The 24422-nt window shown below is 35.0% G+C and overlaps 2 protein-coding genes across 2 annotated transcripts; one reads left to right on the plus strand and one right to left on the minus strand.

Moving 5' to 3' along the window:
• Positions 1-5171: 5171 nt before the first annotated feature.
• LOC114304244 (uncharacterized) lies at positions 5172-10441 on the plus strand. The gene has a single exon (XM_082919222.1). It carries the CDS (start codon positions 8704-8706, stop codon positions 10216-10218), a length of 1515 nt encoding a protein of 504 aa, XP_082775348.1. The 5' UTR covers positions 5172-8703; the 3' UTR covers positions 10219-10441.
• A 5793-nt stretch (positions 10442-16234) lies between these two features.
• LOC114296234 (heat shock cognate 70 kDa protein 2) lies at positions 16235-19902 on the minus strand. Its single transcript, XM_028240519.2, has 2 exons — positions 19415-19902; positions 16235-18106 (listed from the first exon to the last, which is right to left on the minus strand). The coding sequence occupies exons 1-2, from the start codon at positions 19626-19628 to the stop codon at positions 16365-16367; spliced, it is 1956 nt and encodes a 651-aa protein (XP_028096320.2). The 5' UTR covers positions 19629-19902; the 3' UTR covers positions 16235-16364.
• Positions 19903-24422: the final 4520 nt, after the last annotated feature.

Here is a 24422-nt window from a genome sequence, read left to right on the forward strand (position 1 = left end):
GTTTAAAAACACGTGTTAATTTATCAAGTAAATGGGCCCGAAAGCCCAAAAGATGTAGTACATGGGCCAGTCTGCATCTACGACCACGTGGCCCCCACTATCACATTCGTCCTCGTACATAAAGACATGTATGATGTGTGGAACAAAAGAAACTACTAGGTAATCTCCAAGGAAAGAAACACCCGAACAAAACTCATAGGTGATATCTAAGGCACAAACTAACCATTATCAATTTTTTAATGAATTATTTTTTTAAAAAAATAATTCCCTTAATATATGTACTTTACTTAGAAGACCTATTTTTTTACTTCAAAAAAATTACTAGTGGAGTTAATATAAAATTATTTTTGTGTCCAATGTTTCATCCCCTAGTACGTAGTTGTTAAATAATTGTCAAACCTATTATTTTTTTCAAATAAAGATATGAACATAGTGGCAATAATATGTATATCCTAATAAGAGTGCACTTTTGGTTACCTTTCTAAATTTGTGAAGAAGCATCTTAAGCCATTTCATTCAAAAAAGTTGATACATGTCTTAGAAAAACGCTACAAAAGTGCGCTCTCATGTGCTCATTATAAGGATTCCATTTAATTCACATAATTTATAGTGTTAAATTAAAAATAGTTATTATTTGATAATTTTATTTCAATAGTACAAATTTTTTTAATATATTTTTCTTTCAAATATGTCAAATGAACGTATTATAAGAAAGTCAGAGACAGAAAATTTGATCTAATTTTAACATAAGATTTAATGGATTTTAATCATCTCCATTTGATGAACGAAATATTTCTTTGTATCATTTCATAATGTTGCAACAATTCATCAATATTCTAAATCAACAATTTATAACTTCCCCACATCATTATTACTTTTTAAGTTTTCTTTGTTATTTTTCACCATGATGCATTATTGCTTCAGTTTTCTCATCTTTTTCTTTTTCTTTTTTCCTCTCTTTGAACAAGATAGAATGTTAAATAGATTACATATTCAAGAGTAGAAATTATAAGCTAGCCTTACGCTGTGTTTAGTTGAGAGATTTAGAGAGAGATTTGAAAAGAGAAAGAGAAAATGTGTGTGAAATTAAGTAAAATATAAGTATATTTTATTCACATTTGAACTACCTTTTCTATTTTCCTTTCCAAATCTCTTCTCAAATCTCCCAACCAAACACAACATTAGAGAATTAAGTTTATGAAATTACAACATTGATTGAGACCTCTTTTTTTGGAGATCCCTACAACCCCTTTTAGTTCTCAACCATTGATGGTGTGGGCCCCACACATACATGAGTAGGTCCTACATATATATCAATGGTTGAGATCCAAAGAAAGTGGTGGAAGTCTTCAAAAAAAAGGGAATCCCAAGCATTTTTCATGAAATTAATCTATTACAATACAAAAATGACTTAGACCCCAAGCTGGGGGTGCTCAGGGTCGTCCGTGATTTGGCAAAAAATATATATTTTTTTTTTTTTCCAGCCAACCCCAAGCCGACAAGTGGCTCTGGGGTCGCCCATATTGGGGGTCGGAAGCATTGTTGATTACAATATTATGCTAATTATTAGCCCAAATGTAATTCTCAACATTGTTTATTAATTGCACATCTCTTTTTGCTTAAAAAAATGACAAATCTTTATTATCTTTTATCACATTTGGATCCAAAAAAAAACGAAAGGTTAGCTTATGAACACCCACAACACCAATAATAAAAGCCAACCCACTTTTCAATGAAGTGTCATTTTTGTTTGTTTTTTAATATTTTTTTTTGTTTTTTTTGTTTGTGTTTGTGTTTGGTGTTGAAGAGGTCCCTCCTCATTCAACGAAGAGAATTAATAGCCACACCTACCCATCAAAAAAAAAGGTGTGGACTACTTGACAGCACCATCTCCTTATCACAATTTCAAAGGAATTTTTTGACCAAGTTGTTGCATCTGTAGTGAAAATGTGAAAACGGCAATGGTCTCTTTTTTCTTTTATTCATTTATTTATGATATTATATTAAAATTTAATAAATTATGATTATAATGATAAAGGTCAAATATAATATATATAATTGGTATAAAAAAATAAATAAAAAAACTCCTAAAGTGAGAGAAATGTCTCAATAAATATACAAGAAATAAGACAAACTTATACACAAGTGAAAAGATTCAAACTATTGACCTCCTAATGAGATGCGAATGTTCTAGCCAAACAAGTTAGCCCCATTGGTTGGTGATGAGCTTGTTTGATGTAATTTCCCATAAGTTGAAAGTTGATTTTTAGAAAGTAAAAAATAAAAACTTATCTTTGTCTCAATTTCTTAATAATTAATTTATTTTAGCTTATTTAAGTTATTTTTACATAATAAGCCATAAGTAAAAATTATAACAAATATTTCAATACAAATTCTCAAAATTTAAAAAAAAAAAAAATTGTAATCCACAAATTACACCAAACAAGGCCAATATTAAGTTTGGACATGAGCAACTCTAGTGGATTATCATCCACATCACATAAAATCAATTTAAGAGTGATGTTTTAAGGGTTTTAAACATTTTCTCTATATACAAATGTCATGATTTTTAATTTTATTTCAAATATCAAAATTTCACAACATTTTTCGTTTTATTAATTAGGTTAACCCGCAGCACAAGTGGAAAGAGCTTTAGAATTCTTTTATCTTGTCAAAAAAGAAAAGGCAGGAAAAAAAGAAAAATAAAAAAGGAATATGCAAGTATTCGCACATAGAAAGAAGAAGAAGAAGAAGAAGAAAAAAGAATATGCAAGTATTCCACGTATGGAAATAAATAATAAATAAAAGGGTAAATTACACTCACCTCTATTTAAGTCTAGAAAAAATACAATTAATTTCGTACTTTCAACATAATTATATTGGTCTCTTTTAAAATTTTAATTCACATAACACATAAATCATTTTCATCAATAAATTGTAAGCTGTACAGATAAAAGGTTGACATTATCATCTTTTGTATACTAAAATGTATATATATCATTGTTTATTAGATAAATTACAAATACACCCCATTAGGTTGCCTAAAATGTAGATTGTCCTGTGCAAATTTCTAATCATGTGACAAATGACCATTTTTACTAATAAATTACTAAATTAATTATTAGTTTTTAATGATATTAAAAATATATTTCATTAAATAATTCAAGTAATTTTGTTGTTATATAGGAGATTAGTTAATAATTTTATTTTTTCTGTTAATTATGTTAAATAACGTTTTTTGACTACGAGGTATTTGTAATTTATAAAACTACAGGAACAATCCATATTTTAAATAAATTTTAAAGAGTATATTTATAATTTACCCTTTTATCCTTATTTATTTTATTATCTACCCATCATCTGTGTTAGTTTTAGTCATTTTAATTTTACTAAAAAATTAATATAATTATTTTAAATTTGTGTGATTAATTATATATATATTTTAAAAATCTAAAAAGAGCTAAGTGTAATTTAGGGCTCGTTAGGAGATTAAATATTTGGGAAATTCTATTTCCACGCATTTAGTTATCTCAGTGCACACACTTAATGAAATATTATTTTAATAACTATTATACCATAAACTAAAATGACCATAATAGACATCCATCAATACCCATAATATTATATGAAAATATTCTCTGTACATATCTTTTAAAAATAAAAAAATCTCAATGTATACCTTTTGAATAAAAAAAAAAACTAAATCCTAATTTTTTCATTGTTGTCACTTTGCTTGCTACATACTCTATACTCATTTATTATTTACAAAGCAATACTCTTATAACAACTCTCATATTATTTTAATCTCTAAATTTATACTCTATTAGTAATGAAAATGTTAATTTTTTTTGTACATAATTTTTTTTTTTTTCTTTTTGCCCTTTTGCGTGAAGCAATTCTTTCTGGAGATTGCAAGCCCGTTTAAACGATTCAGAAAACTCAGTCGTCACTAATCACCGTTCAAGAAAGAATATGGATAAATTACACTGACACTCTCTGATGTTTATGTTTATTATAGTTCCCTCTCTCACATTTAGAATATTACATCCCCTTATTGAGGTTTAAAGTTTCATTATAGATTACTCCCTCAGTTAGTTGACTGTTACTAACAAATTTTGCTGATGTCAGCAATTTAATTTTTTTAAATACCAAATTTTCCTTCACTGGGTAAATTACATTGGCACCCCTCACATTTTAGAAATTACAATCCCCTCCTCAAGGTTTAAAGTAGCATTACCAATTACCCCTCGGTTAATATTAGTTGAAAAAAAAATCATTGAAAAAAAAAATTATTTGAAAAAAAAATTAATTGAAAAAAAAAATTTGTTAGTCAAATTTTTAAATTTCTGTTTAAAAACCAACGTAAACTCATTTTTTGAATTTACATTTTTTCCTCAAATTTACAAACTGAGACAAACCATTTATAAATCAAAAAAATTATCAAATAAGTTTTTATGACAATTTTTAAAAATTTTGTAAATATAAATTGAAAACTGAAAACAAAATAGTTACCAAACAGGCCTCAGATGGTAAAAATGTCGTAAAATTAACAAATAATTAAATAAGTAACTAATGTAAGAAATGACTTATCAAAAAATTCTTAGGCTATGCATGATTTGATTTTTAGAAAAAAATTTAAAAATTAAAAATTAATTTGGTTAAGAAATAAAAAATAAAAAGAATTATCATTTTTATATAATTTTTATCTTTCGGATGGTTAGAAATAATTTTTTACAAATTAACTATATTTCTTCATATTTATTTTTATTAAATTAGTTTTTTTTTTAAATGTCAGGAGGGATCCGTATTAAATTGAAACCTCATGGGGTGTCAATGGAATTTACCCTTTAAAGTATATGTAAAGATTAAGGATAAATATATCATTTTAACTTAAAAGTTAACACCGTCAAATAATTACACTGACATAGGGGGTCAATGTGATTTCCTAAATATGAAGAGAGAAATTGTAATAAATATAGTGCCGTTTTGGCAACAACAACAAAAAGCTACGTTTTTACCAATCATCAAAAACGCCAAACCAAATTAAAACGCTGGAGATCCCATTTGGGAAGACCCAAAAAAGCAACTCAGCCATTTACCAAACTACCCTATGGAACATTATAATTAATTAATTGTAAATTGTAAATTGTAAATTGTAAATTGTAAATTTAATTAAAAAGTAATGATATTTTTGTCATTTTAGAGTGATGTAACACTTTTGAAAAATATTAAATCAAAAATTAAAAAAGTCAGCATTTTACCAACATCCCAAATTACTTTAAAAAAAGTCAAAAAACTTGATAAAAAGTCAAAAGTCAACATTTTACTAACTTTTTAAAATACCCCATAAATCTCAGGGAATATCAGCGTAATTTACCCAAAGAGTATTTACTTACTGATACAACATCCTCCTTATAGAGTATCATATCAATTCTTGGTGTAATTTTATCAAAGGAAATTTTGTGCCGTTTTGGGAAGATTGGAAAAACGCTGCGTTCTTGGTCCAAAAAAAAAAACGCTCGAGTGTTCAAAAACGCAGAACCACCATTTGGGAAGAGCTGGAAACGCAGCTCTTCCATTTACGAAACTACCCTCACATCTCATAAATTGGTAGCTAGGGGAAAACGTATTCACAGTTGCCTCTTTGACCTGCTTCTCATCTTGCATACTCCTCTTTCAAGCGATACAAACAGTAAGTTCATCGAACAACCGACGACCTCGCCGCCCCCCGCCAAAGCAACCGCCGGATTCATCGTCCACGTCCTCGCCTTCGCCGGATCTGCACCATCAGGTACGCCGATAACCATCTTCCATTACTATCTTCTCGCAAGTGTATTACGGACCCAAAATCGAAACTAAACGAGTTCTTCATCTTCTGGAGGACCTACAGATTAGATCTGCAACACCAACATCTTCTGTACTTAGAGCACCTGTAGATTAGATCATTGACAAAACAAAAAAAAAAAATCTAAGAATTAACAAAAAAATTTCCCATTAACTGAAGTGTAGTGTATACATATATATATATATATATATATATGTAATATTGTGGGAGAAATCATATATAGAAATTCATATATAGCACTTTGATCACATCGTTCTGTGATTTGTGACTCCTCGGTGAATTTTTTTCTGTGGTTTACAACTCTTGTGTATACAAAAATCTGTTGTTGTTGCATATCAAACACTTGATATGCAAGTGGAAAGATACACATGTTGTGATTTCAATGAGCCTATTTTGCCCCAATTTCTTGTTGTTTAGCTTCTGAATTGATCACTGTTTTATGCTTCCAATCAGCCTCTTTCATCGGCTGCTTCTATGGATTACATTATGGATTAATTTCGTTGGTAAGTTTAGGCAATGAAGAACTCAGTTTGGAAATTGTAGAATATATGTATAAAAAAAAATACATTTAGTAATAAACTTGTAATAATAATAATAACAAATGAGATCTTAGAGAATAATAAATTTGTAATAATTAAAAGTATTTGGTAAAATTTGGGAATTGTAGAATATATAACAAATAATACATTTAGTAATAAACTTGTAATAATAAAAAAAAAAAAGAATAATACATTTGTAATAATTAAAATTATTAGGTAAAATTTTGGAAATGGTAGAATAATATATGAAAAAGGACAAACTTGCAAACTTGTGGCCCCAGAAACGTTGAAAACACTGTTCACATAGTGAAGGGCAGAATCGTAATTTCGGGAAAAGGTAAGGGTATTTTCGTCATTTTCCATTGATTTGACAATTTTAAAAAATATTAAACAAAAAATCTAAAAAGCCATTTTTTTACCAACTTCTCAAATCACATCCAAAAAAGTCAAAAAGTTTGGTAAAAAGCCAAAAATCAACTTTTTACCAACTTTCCAAAACAACCCTTTGTTTAAGTATAGTGTAGGCGATACACTCATTCATGCATAGATAAGGAGGGAAAATGACAAGATGCAGAATTATTCTTTCAACCATAAATGGAGGTTCAATACGATGTTAGGTTTAATAAGACCTTCCATGGAAGTCTTTAATGGAGGATTTTATCTTTATTTTACACTATGGCTTTGAATAATCTTCATGTGGGTCTACAAATTTAAAAGTAAGGTCACTCAATAAGTGTATGGAAAAGAGGATTGAGGGGTGTGTATAATAGTTATTAGTGAAAGGTATAATTGTAATTTTTAATGTGTAGATTGAAAAAAATAATTAATAATTAAATTAATAAGTGTGTGTGTTGAGAGGCGATGTGCACTGAGATAATTAAATGGAAAATGTTTGAGAATCACAATTTTTGTGGCCACAATAACTCAAAACTATCAAAACGACGTCGTTTTCGTTTTGGTAGTTTTGAGCCATTATGGTCACAAAAATTGTAGCCCTCTAACATTGTTGTAATTAAATATAGAGAAATAGAATTTTTCTAAATATTCTAATCAAAAATTTATTATAAATTATCACATTACTTTTTTATTTTTTTTTTATAAAAAATTAAAAATTTGTTACAATAGTGGGTCGCAAGCCACCTGTGCAGGGCCTCCTCTGCTTCCACGAAGCATGTGTATTGAAGTATTGACCTGTGTGGAGAGACTCACAATAAGCAGACAAAACACTACAACGAGACTTCACCGTTACCGTTACCGTTACCGTTACCGTTACCAAACGCCTCTCTCTTTCTCTCTCTCACGGCGGTGCTATCCAGGGCAGGCTTCTTCTACCTCCTGCCAAGAAAACACCTCTCTCTCTTCTTTCTCTCTCTACAAAGCCCACAAACGGAGTTCCCAGTAGCCTGCCTCTCTCTCTCTCTCTCTCTCTCTCTCTCTCTCTCTCTCCTTCACTTCATTCTCTCTCTACATGTCTCTTCTTTTGACAAAGAAGCTACCAGTATAGCAAGAAAGTGAGAAGGAGAAAGAGAGAGAGAGTGTGTGTGTGTGTGTGTGAGAGAAAAGGGTTTTTTTTTTTTTTTTTGGGGTGTGGTAAAAATAGGTGAAATTTTGGTAAAGAAGAAGATATGAGGATCGTCAAAACCATTGATTCTTCACAAAATCCCACTGTCTGTGGATTCTTGGTCGTTGAAGCTTATCCCAAACGGTACTCCTCAAAGATCCCCTCTGATTTGATCCTCTTTTTAGGCCTTGGCTTCATAGATTGGTAATATTACATATATATATATATATATATATATATATTATATAGTACATATATATAGGGGAAAAAATCACAGATTTTATGTAATAAAGATATGGATTTGATGGGTCATGGAGATTCTTGGTTTGGGTTTAGATATAATCTTTATCTAGCTTTTTCTGATCTCCACATATAGTCAGAGATTGAAGAGAATTACAAATTTTTTGTTTCTTCTTTTCTTGATTTCTATGTTTCTTTGAATTTTAATAATTTGGGGGTTCTAAATCTAGTTTCATTTCCTTGATTTCATGGTCATATTTGCTTAGTGTATTTGGAATTTTTCTGGGTTTTATTGATTTTAATGAGGGCTTGTTGTGGGAAATAAAAATAGTATTTTGTGAAGAAGGATAGGTCTAGGGTTTTGATGGAGGTGGAGGATTGAGGAGGGGGTTTTTGGGCTGTGATATGATGAGGATAGTGGTGGTGTTTATAAGGTTGTTATTGTGTTGAATTTGCAATGAAATTTCAAAACCCACTAGTGAATTGTCCACAAACAAGACCTAGGGTGGTCATTTGAAATGGTAGATTCACTTATCACAGCTCTGTCAATGGAGAATCATCACCCCTCTACCCTTTTGTCCATGGATTCGAGCGCGTCTTCATTGCACGAGGATTTAGACCTCGAGATGAATCGCCAAGGTGTACTTACTCGTCCCCCTGATATCAATTTACCCCTATCGGCGGAGCGTAGCCCACCACCACAGCCACAGCTGTGGAGCACCGACCCCTGTGATATGCGCGATGTTGGGCTCGGTCCCCAAGTTTACGAAACTGAGAGTTTTCTCAGTGTCCCCAAGGTTGTACGGAAATGCGCAAAACGGGTAGATAGCATTTGGGGTGCTTGGTTTTTCTTTAGTTTTTACTTCAGGCCTGTTTTGAATGAGAAATCCAAGGCAAAGATTATTCGGGATAGTAATGGAGTTTCTGGTTTTGATAAATCTGATATCGAGCTTGATGTTTTCATGGTTCAGCATGATATGGAGAATATTTATATGTGGGTTTTCAAGGAAAGGCCCGAGAATGTGCTTGGTAAGATGCAACTGAGGAGTTACATGAATGGTCATTCTCGGCAAGGAGAGCGTCCTTTTCCATTTAGTGTCGATAAGGGTTTTGTTCGATCTCATAGGATGCAACGGAAGCATTATAGGGGTCTCTCGAATCCTCAATGTGTTCATGGGATTGAAGTTGTTCTCTCCCCTGATCTCATGGGGCTTGATGAAGATGAGCGGAAAAGGTGGGTGGAACTCACAGGGAGGGATTTGAACTTTACTATCCCACCTGAAGCTTACAATTTCAGTTCATGGAGGAATCTCCCAAACACTGATTTCGAGCTTGAAAGGCCACCTCCTCCAATAAAGAGTAACCCAAATCCAAATCCGAAGAAATTGCTTAATGGGTCTGGTTTGAATTTGTCAACTCAGCCATCGAACCTCAGTAATGGCGATCCAATGGACCTATCACCTGTCAGCAAGAGGCATAAGGACCTTTTCCAACATGGGAACGATGACGAATGTTATTTGGCTGTTAATCCTCCTCCTGATCGTGGTCCGGACATTGAAATTCACCCTCATGAGCCACACTGGTTGAATGACTTCAGTGGGGTGATGAGGAATGTTTATGGGCCTGTCACAGCTGCAAAAACAATCTACGAAGATGAAGAGGGTTATTTGATCATCATAAGCTTGCCCTTTGTGGATCTTCAAAGGGTGAAAGTTTCTTGGCGGAACACCCTCACTCACGGGATCATCAAAGTTTCTTGTTTGAGCACTTCTCGAATGCCATACATCAAGAGACACGACAGGACTTTCAAGCTTACAGATCCATCTTCAGAGCACTGTCCTCCGGGTGAATTCGTTAGGGAGATCCCACTTTCAACCCGAATCCCCGAAGATGCTCATATAGAAGCGTATTACGATGGACCAGGAACGGTGCTAGAGATTATGGTGCCGAAACTCCGCGTGGGCCCAGAAGAACACGAGGTTCGTGTTTGCCTTCGCCCTCATCTGGGGACCAATGATCTTATGTTGACCTGACCGGGGCATATGTGTAGGGGTATTTGATATGGGTGGTGCTTCATTGGTTTTACTAACTTTGTACCATACAGTGTAATCTATTGGACAAAATGTGCATCTTACATTTTGCCATTTTTAATATTAGGTCACTAATTGCTATGGCTTTTGTTAACCATGCATTTGGTTGGCTTTTGATTGTAATCACTTTTTTAGTGGTATTATATATTTGAATTGCTTGTTCAAATCTGTTTTTATTCTACCATTTTCTAGTTCAGTTACAAACTGGGGACATTTTTTGGGTGTTCCTGAAACTTGACTTCATTTTTAAACTTTTAATGACAATGAAATTGGAAGGATCCTTGCCAGTTGTCTTCTTTTCATGGAAAACAACTAATATTTTCAACGACTGCTCCCTCTGTCTCTCTCTCTCTCCCTCTCTCTCTGTGTGTTGACGAGAAATCTCTCTAAGGTAAGTACTTGGACCGATTCTTTCAGATTAAACTTAAATACTTGCAGCAGTCACCTGTAAATTATGTCTATTGATGAAGATGGGTCAAACTTGTACAATTCATTCCAAGGCATATCTTTTCACCAATGTCCTTTGTTGTTGGACAACCACCTCTCTCAGGCAAAGTCCTTGGAGGACCGTTCTTCCATAATAAACTCATAATACTCACAATCATGTCTAAAGTAGGTATATCAATTAAGACTGGATTTAATCTATTTAGGGCACACCCTTTGACCACTGATTTGTTACCTGTAAAGTATGTATGTCAAGCAAGACCGGATATAACGTGAAGATGAGTCAAACTTAACGGTTAACTTTATGGGTCATTCTACATAGGGCACACCCTTTTACCACTGAATTATCAGTGCAAGTTGTTGTAAACAAACCCCTTTTCATTCATTAAGATGTCATTTCTCTTATCTAGAATGCTTATTAGCTTATAATATGCACACTTTGAAAAGTGTGTCTAGTGATGGATGTGGATTCTTAGGTAGTCAACAAGTATAGTATGATCCTTGATCTTGAAAAAAGGAAAAGAAGAAAGAGAGAATATTGATAAGCTAATAAGCAAAGGAAAGTTTTTAGATATTCCTATATAGAACTTCTTTTTTCATATTAGATTTGTTCAAGGAGTGCCCTATGTGCTGTTTTGGAAAATTGGTAAGAAATTGGTTTTTTGGCTTTTTTTAACAAAAAATTAGGTTGTTTTGGATAAAAAAAAAAACTGACTTTTTTTGACTAAAAAAATTAAAAAATCAAAAAATTAGTTTTTTACCATGTTTAAAAAAAAACCCTATATATATATATATATGATGGGGAGCACATAGTCACATTACTGGAGCCAACGATAGTGTGCCACTTTAGGAAATGGGAACATAATTGAAGAAACACACTGTATATTGATGTTTTTGACTGGAAAGGATCTGAGAGAATCTGGTTATGTTGTTGTGGAGTCCTACTCAAAATGTGTATGTGCTTTGCATGGAAGTGAATATGGGTTTGGTAGAGGAAAGATTATAGTAATGGTAGAGATTTTTAAAATAGTAATTTTAAATTTATTTACATTGACTTGATAGAAGTTTAAATAGTAATTTTAAATTTATTTACATTGACTTGATAGGAGTTTAAGTATTAGTTGATTTTTAAAAGGTGGTGATACATACACTAATTAATATAAACACTAGTGTATTAATTAGTGTTGTGACATTATTATTGATCCCCCTTATTATACAAATTACAAATATTCAAAAAATTTTAAATTATGTCACATCATCTGTTAGTATACTAATTAGTACATTAATTAATACATATAGTATTATTCATTTTTAAATAAATTAATATTAATTGATAGGAAACCGTTCACGTTTATTAGAGAGTAAATTTAATAGTGATGTTTTAGAGATTTTAAATATTTTTTGAAAAATTATTCATTTGTTTACTATTGTGACACATGCACTGAGTAAACTACCAAACACATTAATACAAAAAATAAAATTTCATTTTTTTAAACTTTTGGTCATACTTTAATATGTAAATTAGAGAGTCCATTAAAGATATTATGGCTTTATTTGGAAAGTGGGTTGACTTTTTAACTTCTTGGTTTTTTTTATTATTTTAACTTTGAGTTAAAAAGCTTGGCTTAGGAAGGACATTTGGCTTTTTTTTCTTTTTTGATTTTTTTGTCAGAGAAATAATGTAATCATTATGATTTGGATGTAATGTTTTGTCTTATTGAGCTAAAAAGCCTATTTTATTTTTTATGACTATTTTAACTAAAAAAAAAAAAAAAAACCCCAAAAATCACTTCCCAATAAGGAATTCTCGCGGTAATAATAGTCAAAGGTTAGTGTCTTGTTCACTCACATTTGTAACGAGTATAATTGGATATGACTTTCACATTCATTCTTTTCTTTTCTCTAATTTCGCTTTCTTTTCTTGGTTTGCTTTCTTAGCTCTTAAGCATATGGATGGTGTGGGTGTGTGGGTTTGTTTCACCAGAATAATTGACATGTGGAGAGTGATGGAAACCTAACTAGTCTCTCTTGTTGAAGTTGGGTTAAAATAATTTAGGGCCCCTTTGTTAATGGGGGTGTGTGGGTGTTTAAGGCCTTTGTTAAAATGATTGTCGATGTTGAAAGTGATGAATGTAGAACCACACCCAAACAAATGAGAAATTTTTGTATGCCAAGAACATAGATGGGATGTGGTATTTTTATTATTATTGAATTTGACAGTAAGATCTATTATATTTATGTTGGGTGTTTGAAAAAAAATAAATGACATATATTTGTGATTGATAGAAAATAATGTCACATGATATCTATTAACATATAAAAATTTCTCTAAATAGAGAGTAATGTGAAGAACATCAATAATGAGTTTTCTTTAACCAAACTCTTTGTTTGAGAAGAACTAATTTAGTCATACTTTTTGGCTAATTTAACCTAACTAAATTGGCTTCTTTTGAAAAGAAATTTTGAATTTTTTTTTGTTTAGATGTAATGGTTGTAAGAGAAAAAATAAAATCATTATAGTGATATTTAATCTTATTGATTTATTTAATTTTAGGATAACGATTTGTCCCCCTAATTTTTTCCCCCGAATCTCCCGAAATCACAGAGGCGAGTGAGAGAGAGAGAGAGAGAGAGAGAGAGGAAGAAGAGGGCTGTGAGCCTCGCTGCCCCCCGTCGTCGCCTCGCCGCCAACTCGTCGCAGCAGCAGCAGCTCCAGCTCTGACTGCCGTCTCCGCCTCCGGCCCTGCCTCCACCTCCGGCCCTGCCTCCGCCTCTTCCTCCCCCTGTGATTAGGGCCCCCTCCAGTCCTCCTCCTCCTCCTCCTCCTTCCTCCTTCCCCTCCTCCTCCTCTTCTCCTTCTTTCTCTTTCTTCTGATTTCTGCATCTGGAAAAAAAAAAAAAAAAAAAAAAAAGGCAAAAACGACGTCGTTTTTGCCTTTTAGGGGGATTCAGGGGGGCCATTTTCGAGCGACGTAGCATTACCATTAATTTTTTTTTTTTTTTTTTTTTTTACTTTTTTACTTTTTTTTCTTTTGTATATTTCCTTCACACTAATGTCTCTCTCGTATCTCGCTCCTCAATAACCGCCGTGTGTATTAACTTGTTGCACCGATCCCCCGGAAACAAAGAGAAATGCATCCCAAAGATATTATTATATATTTTACCAAATTTCTCTTATGGAGTGAGATTTACACAAATTGACATATGCATGAGTCTTACATTTATATGAAAGATTTGGTAAAAAATTTGATAAAATATTTGGAGTTCCTAGCATAACTCAGAAACAAAAAAAAGTTACATGATTTAGATTGAGGTCTCGCTTGGAAATAGATTATTTTAATAATTTTTTAATTTTTTGACTAAAATATGAGATAAAAAAATAAGTATATTTGGAATGAATTTTTAATTTTTTACTAAAATATGTGTAAAAAATAGAAAAAAAATAAAATTTTTGACTTTTTAATATAAACTGCTGATTTTTTTATTTTTTTAATGACTTTTTAACTTTCATACTAAAAAATGATATTAATATTATTAAACGAGGCTTTAATCCTAAAATGGTGGGACGAAATCACATTTTAAATAAATTATAACTACACAAAATTTTTGAATAAAAAAATAATTGTTTAGAAAAGTTAGATTAGTATACTTTTTGACTTTTTATGAAAAAAACGTGAAATATGAGTTGGATTTGAAATGATATGATAAACAAGTAATGTGACTTAAATAAGATGATTATGACCTAAATAAAATAATGTGCTTAGCACATGCTAAACAAACCATTTAATGTGTACCTATTTTGGCCTCTTGCACATGCTAAACAAACCATTTAATGGATGAATCCACAATTATGAAAGAAAAATTATTCAGTGTGTTTGGTTTCAATTTTTTGAATTCAATTTTTGAAAAATAAATATTTTGTTTTTCATGTTTTTTGTTTTTAGTAAATATTTTTAAAATTTTAACAATTTTTTTACTTTTTTAAATGCATCTTACTTAGATATATCAAAAAGTAAAATGTTTATGAAAAAAATATTTTAAAAAATTAATAAATACATAAAAATATAAAAAATATACTGAATTTTCATATTTTATTTTATATTTTTGGTATTTAATGAATTTTTTAAAGATTTTTTTCATGAAAATTATACTTTTTAAGTGTATTTATGTTAGCTGTGTCTAAAAATTTTAAAAATTGTTTAAAATATAAAAAAAATTCAGTAAAAATAAAAAATACGAAAAATAAGAAAGTAGAATTTTTTAAAAAAAATGTTATTAAAAAATTGAAAACAAACATATAAATTGATATACCGAACTTAAATTTGTTCAAATCGCCGGAATTTTATAATCTGGCGATGAATTTCGTAAACTCCATGATTGTCCAGACAACTAATGCAACTCCTATCAATTGCAGCTGTCACCTTTGTTAATCGCAACTATAATCCTTGTTCCCAGATGACTAGCCGAAAGAAAAATTAAATGATCAGTCAGTTAACACAAATTCAAGAGCGTCAAAATTAATTGTTTATTAATTTTAAAACATGGACATTTGATATTTTATTATATTATGATGGGTGAAGATAGTGGGTTATTGTGTTAATCGTCCAAACAACTAGTGCAACTCTTTATCAACTGCTGTTGTCACCTTTGTTAATCGCAACTGTAAATCCTTATTCTTAGATGACCAGCCGAAAGAAAAATCAAATGATAAGTGAATTAACACAAATTGAGAAGGGTCAAAATTAATTGTTCAGTAATTTCGAAACATGGACATATGATATTCTATTATATTATAATGGGTGAAAATAGTAAGGTATTGTGTTGAGTGTAGTATTATAATGGGTGGATAAGTAAAGTAGTATGTTAATTGATTAAAAATATGAAGAGACATATTGGATGATATTAAGTCCTTGTTTGGGGTGTCTTAAAAAAATTAAAAAGCCACTATCCTATTTAAGTCACATCATCTTATTTAAGTCACATCACCTCTCTACCACATCACATCACATCTCTACCACATCACTTCAATAATGCTAAGTATCATGAAAAACATTTCATAAAAATAATTATAAAAATTTTGTAACTCTTGAATTATATTCAAAATAAAACACCACATACTAGTCAAGGTAATCTAAGGATCATAACTCTTTTATGATCATTTTCATAAAAAAAAATTTCATGATCCCTAACTTTTTTCATTAAATATAGATGAAAAAATAAAATATTGTGTTAAGGAGTTAAGAACATGATAAAACATGCTAAATGATAATTGATTAAAACATAAAAACACATAATATTCCAAAAATATTAAATAATTTCCCCATTGCTCACTATGAAATTGGAAATTATTTGTGGAAAGAAAGTTGGGGATGAAAAAGCACTGGATATGGTGTACTCGGAAAACTCAGTATATCGGCCATGAAATCCGATGAGAGAGTACTGGATGAGAAGAAGAGACTAATAATTTTAGCCAAGACAATGCCAAATCAAGACAAGAAATCTAAAACATTCCAGCTGGCCTCTAACAAAATTACCATTAAAACGTTCAAAACCTCAAATGTAGCAATTTTAGTACAGATCATAAAAATAAATTTCAAAATATTCAAAGAGACAATAAATAAACCACAGACAAGGAAACCACGATCTTAGTCAACCTCCTCGATCTTAGGACCAGCACCACTTCCACCGGCAGTAGGAACATCATCGTCATCGTCCATGGCACCACCACCCATGCCATCACCTGCACCCTGGTACATCTTTGCAATGATAGGGTTACAGATGCTCTCAAGTTCCTTCATCTTATCCTCAAACTCGTCTGGCTCAGCAAGCTGGTTACCCTCCAGCCACTGGATCGACTGCTCAATCGCATCTTCAATTTTCTTCTTATCATCTGCAGAAAGTTTGGCACTAATCTTCTCGTCCTTGACTGTATTCCTCATGTTGTATGCATAGTTCTCCAGTGCATTCTTTGCCTCAATCTTCTTCTTGTGCTCTTCATCCTCAGACTTGTATTTCTCTGCTTCTTGAACCATCTTCTCGATTTCCTCCTTAGAGAGCCTACCCTTGTCATTAGTGATGGTAATCTTGTTCTTCTGCCCTGTGGTCTTGTCCTCGGCAGATACATTGAGGATGCCATTGGCATCTATGTCAAAGCACACTGTGATCTGAGGAACACCCCTAGGAGCTGGAGGAATGCCAGAGAGTTCAAATTTTCCCAGCAAGTTGTTGTCCCTGGTCCTTGTTCTCTCACCTTCATAGACCTGAATTAACACACCAGGCTGGTTGTCTGAGTATGTGGAGAAGACTTGCTCTTTCTTTGTCGGGATCGTGGTGTTCCTAGGAATCAACACAGTCATGACACCACCAGCAGTTTCCAAACCAAGAGAGAGAGGTGTGACATCCAACAACAAGAGGTCCTGGACCTTCTCATTACCCTCACCGCTCAAAATAGCAGCTTGGACAGCAGCACCATAAGCCACAGCCTCATCAGGGTTGATGCTCTTGCAAAGCTCCTTCCCGTTGAAGAAGTCCTGCAAAAGCTGCTGAACTTTGGGAATTCTAGTGGATCCACCAACAAGAACAACATCATCAACACTGCTCTTGTCCATCTTAGAGTCCCTCAAACACTTCTCAACCGGTTCCATACACTTCCTGAAGAGATCCATGTTGAGTTCCTCAAATCTGGCTCGGGTAATAGTGGAATAGAAATCAATACCCTCGTAAAGGGAATCAATTTCAATGGTGGTCTGGGCAGTGGAGGAGAGAGTCCTCTTTGCCCTCTCACAGGAAGTCCTCAATCTCCTCAAAGCTCTGGGGTTGCCACTGATGTCCTTCTTGTTCTTCCTCTTGAACTCCTGAACAAAATGGTTCACCATTCTATTGTCAAAATCTTCACCTCCAAGATGGGTATCTCCAGCAGTGGCTTTCACCTCAAAAATACCCTCTTCAATGGTGAGAAGAGAGACATCAAAAGTACCACCACCGAGATCAAAGATCAACACATTCTTCTCGCCAACACTGGTTGCCTTTTTGTCAAGACCATAAGCAATGGCAGCGGCAGTGGGTTCATTGATGATACGCATCACATTGAGACCAGCAATTACACCAGCATCCTTTGTTGCCTGACGTTGAGAATCATTGAAGTAGGCAGGGACAGTGACCACAGCATTTTTCACAGTGGAACCAAGGAACGCCTCTGCAATTTCACGCATTTTGATGAGAACCATGGAAGAAATTTCCTCAGCTGCAAACTGCTTGTCCTCGCCCTTGTAGTTGACAACAATCATGGGTTTATCACCTGGACCAGGAATGACCTTGAAAGGCCACAACTTAATGTCACCCTGCACAGATGCATCTGCAAACCTCCTACCAATCAACCTCTTTGCATCTGCACAGCATTTATTATTTATTCATCGTTAAACAACACAAGCAACTTAACAAATACTAACAAACATCAATGGAAGGCTACACAACATAGGAAGAAACAGATACAATAGACTCGCATATTCTATTTACACTAGAATGACCTATTAGCAAAAGATAATATGTATTTTAAAAATCTAAAAGACATCAAAATGAAAAGAGTAAGGGTGTACTAAAGCAACTCCAATCATCAACTCAAAACCTATATCAAATTTAAATTTGGGTAAAAATAGTCAAAAACTTCTCCACTCCTTTGCCTCAAACTTATATCAAATTGAGTTTCACTCAATTATTTTTAATCCAAATAAAGGAAGAATCAAATTTGAAGACTTTACCATTACTGAAGCTTTTACTCAACCTTGTGCTGAAATACGAGATTGTTCATTGGATTGTTTCATGTCAAATAAAGTTCACTCAAATTCATTTTTGAGTAAGAACAGGAGATGGGGCTAAGAATAATTTTATGTATGTAAAAAGAAGTGCAACAGAGAGAAAGGGGGAGTTTTTCAAGGCAAAAACTTATTGCAAACAATCAATCACCCATAGTGTGACGGTCTTAGAAATTTTTTCAATCATCAATTATGTTAAAAAGACAATAATGGAAAAGGACCAATAACTAATTCCACCCAAAATGAATTGAAATCAAAGCCCACATACAACAATTCTGCCCCGATCCAATTCAATCCCCCAATAAGGTTGCTTGTTACAAAGATTAAAACAGATATCAACACACTATTGAGTACCCTGTATATCTAGGCAGATGTAATTACCATAAAAAGACAGCCAAAACAAAAGTTACGTACTTCACAAATAAATTAGGGGAAATTACACATCAGTGGGATTTTTATAAAATATTTACAGATTAGTGAAAAAGTTTATGAATTTAATTATTAATTCTTAAAAACTCAATGATTTGAGTTTTTTTTTTCCTCCCCAAGATACAGTTCGTAAAAAAAGAAACAAGAAAAACCGACCTCATACTAAAATGTTAGATCTGGATCTTATTGTTCCAATAATTTCTAATCCATCCAATCATAATCCTAAACTATGCAAAAGGCTTGAAAGTAGCTAAAAAACAAACATGATATAACCCGTTAAAGTTCTGATTATGACGCGTCAAAAAGATCAAACTTTTACATAACAAGACAACAATCCATAAAACAACTTAAAACAATCAAATCTTATAAACACACAAGCATATACACTACTACATTCATACACCTAATCAAACTGAATCAGAGAGAGAGAGAGAGAGAGAGAGAGAGAGAGTTACCGAAGACAGTGTTGATGGGGTTCATGGCGACCTGGTTCTTGGCAGCATCCCCTATGAGACGCTCGGTGTCGGTGAAGGCTACATAGGAAGGGGTGGTACGGTTTCCTTGGTCGTTGGCGATGATCTCGACTCGATCGTGTTGCCAAACTCCGACGCATGAGTATGTGGTGCCCAGATCGATTCCGATCGCTGGTCCCTCACCCTTTCCCGCCATTGCTGCTGCTGCTGCTGCTCTGGATTGACTGGAAGATGAGAGAGAAAGGGGAAGAGAGAGAGTATGGTAACGTAAACTAGGGTTTACGAATTGTTGGGTAAGGTGGAAGGAAATAAGTTGGAATTTATAGGACGCTGTCTGCGTTGGGCTCTGTGTTCCAGAATGTTCGAACCAAAAAAAAAAAAGGAGGGATTCAAGGCCGTACGATTACGAAAGGAATGGACGGTTTCAGATTGTTTCCGTTTTCTTCTTCAATTCCAAATCCATTTTCGTTATTTTAGTTCACGTTTTAATTTTTTAAATACCTATGTATCTATCTATCTATTTATTTATCTATCTATCTGTTATTATAAAGTGAACACTATTTATAGAATTTTGAAATATTTATTTCTTATACTGTCACATGTCTACTTTTTTATTTGAAATAAATATACTATTATAAATATTTATCTATCTATACTATTATAAAGTAAACATCTTTTATGATATCTTGAAACCTTTGTTTCTTATACTGTCGCGTGTCTACTTTTTTATTTGAAATAAATATACTATTATAAAGTGAACACCCTTTATGGTGTCTTGAAACCATTGTTTCTTATGCTATCACGTGTCTATTTTTTTATTTGAAATAAAAAAAAAAATTAGATACATTAGATGAGAGGATTTGAACTTTAAACTTATGTCAAATGAATAAGACTCTTACCATTTAACTAGCACACAATATATGATAAATATTTTATTTTATTTATATTTATCAGAATTGTACACTCATCGCGTGTGGCAACTGCTAATACTATTATAAAGTGAACACCCCTTATGGTGTCTTGAAACCCGCTAATATTATTATAAAGTGAACACCCCTTATGATGTCTTGAAACATTTGTTTCTTATGCTGCCACGTGTCTACTTTTTTATTTTAAATTAAAAAAAAAATTAAATTAGATAGATGAGAGGAGGGGATTTGAACATTAGACTTATGTTAAATGAATAAGACTCTTACCACTTAACTAAAACACAATATATGATAAATGTTTTATTTTATTTCTATTTATTTGAATTGCACACGCATCGCGTGTGGCAACCGCTAGTATATATATTGAGAGGGTAATTTATGTGAAAATTGGGCCGAACTGGGAAATGGGCCGTTATGAGCCACAGTACAAAGGGCCGAGTAAAATGGCCATGTAAGTTACTCCGGTCGTATGGATATTTTGAAGTTAGTCCGGTCCTAAGGCCGTGAAGCTAGTCCGGTCCGACAGAAGATCGAAGTTAGGTCGGTCAAACAGTACTTTGGAGTTAGACCGGTCGTAGAGTTACACCGGCCATGACATATTAGTTCGGTCTAACCACGCCATGGGTTGTGCATGAGAAGTCGACGTAAGAGCAGTAGAAGGAAGAGCTAGTTCAGCTTACTCTGCGGCTATGCATAGTCATGTTTACTTCAGTTATATTGGAGTTCGGCCATGATAAAACCATCTCACTTGGTTTAAGCAATGAGGGAGGTGTTGAAGGATAAGCATTATCTTTCAGGAGTATGAATCCTAGAAGGACTCTGCATGGAGAAGTAAAAGTCCTACTAGGATTGTGCCACACGGAACCTATAAAAAGCTCACAACATCACCTTTGGAGAGGTAACACACAACTTTGATTTCTGAATACATAGAGCTTTTGTCTATTTGTCAAGCTTGCTGACTTAAGCATTGGAGAGGTTTCCGGCACACACCCGCCGGCTAGCTCACGTTTGTGTTTTCAGGTGATAAAGTGACGACGTATGGAGGAGAGCAGACTTGGTCTACAGGATTATACGAGAAGGTTTATTTCTTTCCCGTACAATTGGCGCGGTCTGTGGGAATATCAGACAGGACAAAGCCTCTTGATCAAGCTTTACCTCTTCAGGAACAATGGCACACATTGAAGAATTACCACAGTCCGCCATCGACGGGCAAACTCCAGATGGGGGCACAAGGCGTGAAGGATTACCTTCTATCCCTCCCATGGCGGACTTGGAGTCCCAACGGCATAACCCCAGAAGAGACACTAGGGGAAGGCGAACTCACAGCCCCCGTCACTCTCATTCACAAAGTCCTGACAGGCAAAGGTGGAGGATTGATCCTCAAGTTCTGAAGGACCGCGTGAAGGAGCAAGACGAATTAATAAGGAAGATAGCGGCCGACATGGAAGCCTTAAAGTGCCAGATGAAGGGAAAAAGAGTGGCGACAGGAGAGGGCGCAAAAACAAGACGCCCCCTCGCTACTCAAAAGACTATGGAAGGCATTCAACGCCATCACAAGCAGAAAGTAGAAGCCTCAGGACAGGCAATACTCAGTCTGGGACCTCCAGAACTCGTTACTCCAGGTCTGAGAGAACGAGATCATTGAGGTCTTACACAGAGGGAAGTACCTACCGACCCTCACACTCACACCAAACATCATCCAAACAGACGGAGTTGCCAAGATCATCCGATTTGCGAATCATGCTGGAAGAAAAGGCACGATGGAAGGAGGACACCAGGGCGCGCGACCCTCGCAGAATTTTTGCCCTTCAACGATTGGCTCCTCGATCGCATGGAAGCATCGAGGTTGGAATGCCATTACCACGCCCTGCCTACGAACCGACGGACAAAGCATTAGCAAGGCTGCAAACCTCACCGTTCGTTCCGGCAATCGAAAACGCGCCCCTACCTACAGGCTTCCTTCAGCCAAAATTCACTACGTATGAGGGGAAGACGGACCCATACATTCACCTAAGCCACTTCCGCTAGGTTATGGCGGTATATCGGCGAAACGAGGCTCTAATGTGCATCCTCTTCCCGTCAAGCCTTGGCGATCTAGGCTTGACTTGGTTTGAAAAACTTCCAGAAGGTAGCATAGCCTCCTGGGCCCAATTGGCAGAGGCGTTTGTCACAAGGTTCAGAACAAACACCAAAACCCCAGTGGAGATCGACCAGCTACTCTCCATTGACATGGGAGAAAAAGAGACATTAAGGTCCTACAATAGTCGCTACTGGGAGACATTCAATCAAATTGGGGACTACCCTACCAATCTCGCCATCGCACAGTACAAAAGAGGCCTTCCAGTTGGGAATAGACTAAGGGACTCAATCACCATGACACCACCCCTCACCATGGAAGCCTTGATGGAAAGAGTGCATCAGCACATCAGGGTAGAAGAAGATGGCGCACGTGCCAAAATAAAATCTGGCACGACCACAGTACCAGAAAAGAAAACCTCAGCAAAGGTCAATGCGGTAGATCGTCAGAACAAAAACGGACGTGGCAGGCGTGACAATGGAGAGGACCCGGATAAAAGATGGTTGAGGGTCCGCACGGCCATAACCACGGTCTTCAAGAAACCGATCTATCGAATTCTAAGTGAAATAAGAGATGAGCCTTTCGTCAGATAGCCAGCCAAGCTAGGGGAAGCTCAGAAGGACTATGACGAAAGATCACGGTGCACCTTTCATAAAGAAAATGAGCACCGCACTGAGAATTGCACGCCATTGAGACAGTACTTGGAGGAGTTGGTGGCAGCCGGTCACTTGGATAAATACATTGAAGGAGGGACGCAACCAGCCCCCAGGACCATAATAACCCCAACGGAATGCCGATTGACGCCCCGCCTCAAGGTATTATCAATGTGATACACGGGGTCTTTGAACCTGAGCGTGTATGCGAGCTTAGAGAATCAATCAAAAAGTCAAAACACTTAAGAGAGGTGCTAAGTGCCCAACCTGCCATCAAGAAGGGGAAGACAGAGGCAACAAACGTCATGTCTTTTTCGGATAAAGACTTAGAACGGATATATTGCCCTCACAATGATGCCCTAGTCGTCACCCTCCGAGTCAAGGATTTTGACGTCAAGCGGATTCTGATTGACCAGGGTAGTTCATGTGAAATCATGTACTACGAAACATTTAAACAATTGAAACTACAAGACAAAGACTTGGCGTCTGCCATATCTCCCCTAATTGGATTCAACTCCATGCCAGAATGGCCTGTCGACAAAATAATTCTTCCAGTCAGAGCAGGAAGCGTGACGAAACAAGTGGAGTTCTGGGTATTGAAGGTCCCCTCCACTTACAACATCATCTTGGGCAGAACATGGCTGCATGCCATGCGATCGGTGGCGTCATCCTACCACCAAGTAATGCGGTTCCCCAACGATACTGGGGTAATTGAAGAAGTCTATGGAGATCAGATCATGTCGAAGCAATGCTTCGTCATGGTGAATGGCAGCCGCGCTGCCAAAGGATACGTTCATTCGGTGGAAGAACCTGAGAGCAATGAGCTGTTCGCAGATATCGGCAAAGCAGCGGATCATAAAGCAGTGGAGGACTTGGTAGAGGTAAAAATAGATGAAAAGAACCCGGATAAGTTCTTTTTGCTCAGTTCGTCATTATCCAGCACTGAGAAATTAGAAGTCTTGGAATTCTTAACCTCTAACATCGAAGTGTTCGCCTGGACACCCTACGACATGCCAGGCATTGATCCAAATTTCATCTGTCACCAACTTAATGTCCACCCATCCGCCAAACCAATCATCCAACGCACACGCAAATCGGCACTCCACCATGTCGAGATAGTGGCGGAAAAAATAGGTAACCTGCTGGAGGCATGAGCAATTAGAGAAGTACACTACCCAAGATGGATCTCCAACACAGTCGTAGTGCCAAAAAAGAATGGCAAATGGCGTGTCTGCGTCAACTATAAAACAGTCAACAAGGCGTGCCCAAAAGACAGCTTTCCTCTACCACGAATAGATCAACTGGTAGACCTGACGGCGGGGCACAACCGA

Source organism: Camellia sinensis, chromosome 3, assembly GCF_055761805.1.
Source record: "Camellia sinensis isolate YWXY chromosome 3, ASM5576180v1, whole genome shotgun sequence".
NCBI classification, from domain to species: domain Eukaryota; kingdom Viridiplantae; phylum Streptophyta; class Magnoliopsida; order Ericales; family Theaceae; genus Camellia; species Camellia sinensis.